Raw genomic sequence first — 6,294 nt, 5'->3', positions numbered from 1 at the left:
CTGTACAAAAAGTCTGTAGCACGTTTATTAGAAAATGTTATCGCAAAATATTACAAATCACTTAAAATGATAAAAGTTTACATAAAAAAAACTAGGACTAGAAACTAAAAACATTAAACTAGAATGAAGTCAATGGAAGTGTTTTGTTTAAATGAATTAAAACTGCACTATGTAACTTTTCTGTCTCACTTAAGAGGTTTTTGCTCTGCCTAGAATGTTTCACACTATGGCATTAAACGTATCTACAAGGAGGTGACACCATCGGTAAGTTATAAGCCAGGTTTGTGGAGAGGCAGCCCCGCTCATAGTAAAAATGTGTTTTTCAGTTGTTGTTTTTTTTCACAATTAAATAACAAAATGCACGATTCACAAAGTAGCAAGTAGCAGGCTCTCCACCAGAAAAGTTACATGGTACAGCTTTAACTTATTTAATGTTAAGACAAAACAGGAGACGTTTAGGTCATTTTGAATCCAGGCCTGTCTTTACATGGTCAAACGTTTTAAATCGGGTTTGTTGACGTTCGTTATGGTCAGTGCTCCTTCTGCTCTCCATCCTCCTCCAGTTTTCTGATTTCTGATTTCAGGTGGTTGATGTTTTCCCGACTGGCCTTTAGTTTGTCTTTCAGCTCCGCGATCTCTTGGCTCGTTCGCTTCTTTGCAGCTTCTACCTTTTCTTTTGTCTTCTGCTCCAGTTCGCCAACTAAAGAAAATGGAGGGATATTTAGACGGATCAGAGTCGCCCATGTAAAAGTGCAGGTTTGATTCTAGTGACTAAGAACATTCTGATTTTGGTCGCAGCAGAAGGATGGATCACCTAATAAACTGCATTTTTATATATCACATAGTCTGACCAGATTAAACTGAAGTTATCTTTAAAAGACATTTCCCAAAATTTACAGGGCGTCATCTTCAAATATATGACAGATTATTACACATTTTACTTCGTGGTTGTTATGAGCCTGCGTTTGTTTTGACTTTAGTTGTTTTTGCTGTCAAAGACCCACACAGAGCAAAGACCTATTTCAAAAAGGCCAGAGTTTAATTTCTGACAGAATTATCCCACTCAGAGTCTCAGTTAGACTCAGTTTGTTTAGACGAGAGAAGCTCAGATCAGAGGATTCACCACGGCAACAGTAAACCAGAAGAGTTAAATATTAAAATGGGATGTTAAGTAACTTTAATGAGTAAATACGACACATTAAATACGTTTTGTTTTTTTTACACTTGCACGTTTGTAGCTCATTAAAACTATTTTGCAACTTTAAGTTATTTCACAGCAATAATTTTACACATAAATGTCTGATATATGTGAGAATCTGGAGCGTAGATGCAAAATGTTCTTCTAAACATAATATCAACTAATGAATGTATTTAATGTTAAGACAAGAATTTACTAAACTGATCTATTTAGTTGACGTGAGGTGGTTAACTTGGTAAATTAGTAAAGTCAAGTTTATCATAAGCAGTGAGTTGTGTTATAGTATAAATTACAAAATGAAACATAATGTATAAAAGTGGAAAATAAATTCAATTAAAGTCAAATCCTCATAATTATCAGTTTTAACTTTTACTACTTCTGTGAATGAGAAAGTGAACTGTCCAATCAGAGCTCTCCTTCAGGCGCAAACTCTGGTTAAACTCGGAGTTAGAGGAATAAAACCTCTGGACCAGGTTAAGTTCGGAGTGAGTGATCATGGAGGAAACTGAAACCTCTGCTAACCCTGAAACGAGGTCAACTAAGAGTCTGAGTCTGAACTAAACCAGCTTCTTGAAACGGGGACATTAGAGAAATAAAATGCAACATGACCTTTACGTCTAAAACTCTGCATAAAAAAAGTGATGTGTAAAATTTATAAACACACATTTCACCTGGAAGACGGTATTTCTGGGTTGTGGGGTTAGATAATACTTCACTGTTAAACTATTAAAAACTGAAAGTGACATTAAACGTTATCAGGACGATATAAAAAGGTATAATAAGTATCACATCCTCACATTATGGTTTCTGGGAGTCTAAGAGTTATATCAGAATAAAAACTGTGTTCATACATTCAGTCTCGTGTTTGTACGCCCCCAAAGTGAGCTGCCTCGATGTGGTTAAAAGCTGCTGCATCATCGCCGTAGGATCCTGGAAAATCTGTAAAAAGAAACACACAGATTGGTCCCGTTTTGTTCTTCTCACAGTCATTGTCCAGCGAATTAAATTATAATAACTTTAACCTCCTGAGACTCGAGCTCTTGCAGGACTTTATTTGCAAAAACTATTACGAGCTTGAACACAGACATTTTGTGTAAAAAACTAAATGAGAAACAATTGTGTCTCTAGGAACAATGTGTCTCATTTGTGCTGCTGACAGGTGCAGGAAGACGTATGCCTTTAAATAAAAATACAAATTAAATTAAAAATAAAAAAATACATTAAAATACAATAAAAGACAAAATAAAATTAAAAATAAAATTAAAAATACATTAAAATACAATAAAAATTAAATTAAAAATAATAATAAAAAATTAAAATAACAAAAATTAAAAATAAAATTAAAAAATAAAATACAAATAAATAAAAATTAAATTAAAAATTAAAAATACATTAAAATACAATAAAAATTAAATTTTAAAAAAGTAATACAAAATTAAAATTAAAAAAATTAAAAATAAAATTAAAAAATAAAATACAAATAAATAAAAATTAAAAATAAATAAATATTGTCTTAGAAATATTCAAAATTGAACATGTTCTTGTTGCTGTTCTTCTAAAAATTTGCACTGTGGCCTAAACAACCCAAAATGTGTTGTCCACAGATGAGGACACCAGGTCTCAGGAGGATAATAAAAATAAATACATATTCACTTTACCATTTCGTCATAAAACTCTGAAACCACGGTCTTTTTTGGCATTGCGCTGGAGTCGGACTGGAACAGCTTCAGTAGATGGTACAGCGTGACCTTCAGGGGGGAAATTAGTGCAAATATATATTGTAAATTATGAAAATACAAGTGAATTCGTTTGTATAAAATCACACGGCTCTCACGGGTCTCTCATTGGGGTCAATAAAAAAGATCTTGATGATGATTTCAAACTCTCCCCATCCTGTCTCTGTGATCTCGTAGGGAGGATTAGTCACCACTGAGAGTATAAAAAAAACAACAACAACAAAACATTACTCACAAAGAACAGCCAAAATAAGAACATAAAGGTAAACGAGTCCGCTGACCTCTCAGGGGGTTCCCGTAGCTCTCATGGAGTTTGAACTGGATCTTTTTGACGTAGGCAGACATATCCTAAAAATACAAAGGAGGAAACGGTCAAATGGATGTTTAAGGACGCACTTTTAATGAAGAGGAGCCCGGGAACGCCTTGGGCCCCCACTGGAGGAGCTGAAAGAAGTGTCTGGGGTGAGGGAAGTCTGGGAGTCCCTGCTTAAGACTGCTGCCCCCATGATAAGCAGAAGAAAATGGATGGATGCTGTTCATTACTAAAGAAAAAAGCCACTCTCTTGTAGATGTAATACTTATCACTTTTGACTCTGGCTCAAGCTAAAAACATTGATCATTTTACACACGATGACGACGAAATGCCTCGTTGTTATTTATTGTGCAATGGAGAAAATTAGAGTTTAAGATTGAGTCATTTCTTATTTTCCATGATCAGCTTGGGTGTTTTAAGCAGGAGATCTACAGCTAATCCTCCGCCAGTGAAAGCACGTGGTTTGGATTTATGACGCTGTAATGTAAAGTTGCTTGTTTTTTGTTTTTTTTTGCAAATTTGTAATTGACATTCCATAAAATACACATTATTGAATGAATTCCCCAAGACAATAAATTCAAGGGTGTTTATGTAGCAACTTAAAATAACTTCTGCTGACCATAATAATCACATAATCAAAAAAAATAAACAAAAATATAGGATACATAGGAAAAGAACAATAAAACACCTGTATATCCGGTCTGGTGTTAAATGCCAGGGAGAAGAGGTGAGTTTTGAGTCTAGCTATGTTAAATTCTTAATATAAACTCATTAGCTCAATGTGTGAAGAAAATTATCAATAGAGTTAGGTTTTGCCTCGTTTCTGTGGTGTTTTTGCTTGTTTCTGTGGAGTTTACCTCGTCCCTGTGGTGTTTTGCCTCGTCTCTGTGGCGTTTTGCCTCGTTTCTGTGGCGTTTACCTCGTTTCTGTGGCGTTTACCTCGTCCCTGTGGTGTTTTGCCTCGTCTCTGTGGCGTTTTGCCTCGTTTCTGTGGTGTTTACCTCATTTCTGTGGTGTTTTGCCTCGTTTCTGTGGTGTTTTGCCTCGTTTCTGTGGTGTTTTGCCTCGTTTCTGTGGTGTTTACCTCGTTTCTGTGGTGTTTTGCCTCGTCTCTGTGGCGTTTTGCCTCGTTTCTGTGGTGTTTACCTCATTTCTGTGGTGTTTTACCTCGTTTCTGTGGTGTTTTGCCTCGTTTCTGTGGTGTTTTGCCTCGTTTCTGTGGTGTTTTGCCTCGTTTCTGTGGTGTTTTGCCTCGTTTCTGTGGTGTTTTGCCTCGTTTCTGTGGTGTTTACCTCGTTTCTGTGGTGTTTTGCCTCGTTTCTGTGGTGTTTTGCCTCGTTTCTGTGGTGCTTTACCTCGTTTCTGTGGTGTTTTGCCTCGTTTCTGTGGTGTTTTGCCTCGTTTCTGTGGTGTTTTGCCTCGTTTCTGTGGTGTTTTACCTCGTCTCTGTGGTGTTCTACCTCGTTTCTGTATTTCTGTGGTCTTTTACCTCGTTTCTGTGGTGTTTTACCTAATTTCTGTGGTGTTTTACCTCATTTCTGTGGTGTTTTACCTCGTTCCTGTGGTCTTTTACCTCATTTCTGTGGTGTTTTACCTCATTTCTGTGGTCTTTTACCTCATTTCTGTGGTGTTTTACCTCGTTTCTGTGATATTTTACCTAATTTCTGTGGTCTTTTACCTCATTTCTGTGGTGTTTTACCTCGTTTCTGTGATATTTTACCTAATTTCTGTGGTGTTTTACCTCGTTCCTGTGGTGTTTTACCTCGTTTCTGTGGTGTTTTACCTCGTTTCTGTGGTGTTTTACCTCATTTCTGTGGTGTTTTGCCTCGTTTCTGTAGTGTTTTACCTCGTTTCTGTGGTGTTTTACCTCATTTCTGTAGGGCTTCACATAAACAGACCACTGGTGCGTGTGTCCATCTTCCTCTCGCTTCTTTCCAAAATATCGGGCGACATTTCCAAACACAATTGGCTTCACAATCGTGATCCCCTGAGAAAGAAACACACAAAAAAAAACCTGCACTATTTATACGACCAATCTAATGAATGCGAGAAACACGTAAAAGATAATTACCTTAACTCTCCCTCCGGAATCTGGTCCAAATTCACTCATCTTTTTAAACATATTACAGAAAATGTGTGAACGTTAAAGTTTTATGTTGTTGTTGCTCGACGGTGAGCTACTAGAGCCAAAACCCCGTCCATTTCAAAGCTAAAATTTGTATTTATTAAGCCTCCGGATCATTTAAACTACCGGCCAAAACAAGAGCCGGAAGTGCGGCACAGATCATGGTCCGGGCGGAGCGCAGCGACAGACAATGGTTCCGGGGTCTGACTGTTACTGTTCACCTGAGTCGTGTTTTGTAAAATGGATAAAATTGTCTTAGAGAATATTACATTAATCTTTCATTATTTTTATCACAACCTATTTCTGTACTTTCAATGTTCTATGAGGTGTTTGAACTGTCCGTGGTTGATTCATGCGTTTGTCTTGTAAATAGTGTAAATATTAGATTGTAAACCGTTACATCTGATCCTTTTTTTGTTTGTTTTTAGGCTGAAAGGATGAAAAATATCTTCTCAGCCAAGTCGGGCATATTTACACAAATGTTTTAATAATAATACTCACTGTAAAATATCGAACCCAACTCAAACAGAATAATGGTATTTGGTATCGTTTTAACTTTAAATAGGAATTTTCTTTTTCTGCAAAATATGAAATTATAATTTGCAAAAATGTTTCTGTATTTTTCAGCAGATATTCCGTGTTCTATAACTAAATACATTTTTTAAAAGTATTCTTTCATCACTGATGTTTATTGCTCCTATTATAGTATAAATGTGTGAAATAAGAAAAAACCAAAGACCATAAACTTGAGATTTCAGTTTTATTTGTCCACAAACAGACTGGCTCTTTTGTGCAAAAACAATCTCTAAGTAATTTCAGAAAAAGTGAATATCCAAAATATATTTAGGTAATGATTCTAGTTGGTCAAACATTTACTGGACTTGAAAGTAAAAGCACGGCCTCCAGCTGGACTGCAGCGCCT

At 36.1% G+C, this 6,294-nt stretch overlaps 1 protein-coding gene across 1 annotated transcript; it reads right to left on the bottom strand.

The window, feature by feature from the left end:
* Window positions 1-4: 4 nt before the first annotated feature.
* Window positions 5-5,526, bottom strand: yeats4 (YEATS domain containing 4). Its single transcript, XM_033976356.2, has 7 exons — window positions 5,319-5,526; window positions 5,115-5,234; window positions 3,216-3,282; window positions 3,033-3,127; window positions 2,857-2,946; window positions 2,050-2,137; window positions 5-700 (listed from the first exon to the last, which is right to left on the bottom strand). Exons 1-7 carry the CDS (start codon window positions 5,367-5,369, stop codon window positions 531-533), a joined length of 681 nt encoding a protein of 226 aa, XP_033832247.1. The 5' UTR covers window positions 5,370-5,526; the 3' UTR covers window positions 5-530.
* Between the last annotated feature and the right edge of the window lie 768 nt (window positions 5,527-6,294).

Source organism: Periophthalmus magnuspinnatus, chromosome 12 (genome assembly GCF_009829125.3).
Source record: "Periophthalmus magnuspinnatus isolate fPerMag1 chromosome 12, fPerMag1.2.pri, whole genome shotgun sequence".
NCBI classification, from domain to species: domain Eukaryota; kingdom Metazoa; phylum Chordata; class Actinopteri; order Gobiiformes; family Gobiidae; genus Periophthalmus; species Periophthalmus magnuspinnatus.
This window is presented reverse-complemented; position numbering and strand designations above follow the sequence as displayed.

Bases quoted from the DNA above. Each gene is read 5' to 3' on its own strand.
- yeats4 (XM_033976356.2), bottom strand. From the start codon at position 5,369: ATGTTTAAAAAGATGAGTGAATTTGGACCAGATTCCGGAGGGAGAGTT. The intron at 3,128-3,215 runs GTCAGCGGACTC...TTATACTCTCAG, and splicing joins CTACGGGAACCCCCTGAGAG to TGGTGACTAATCCTCCCTAC. The intron at 701-2,049 runs GTATGAACACAG...CATTTTCTTTAG, and splicing joins GTACAAACACGAGACTGAAT to TTGGCGAACTGGAGCAGAAG.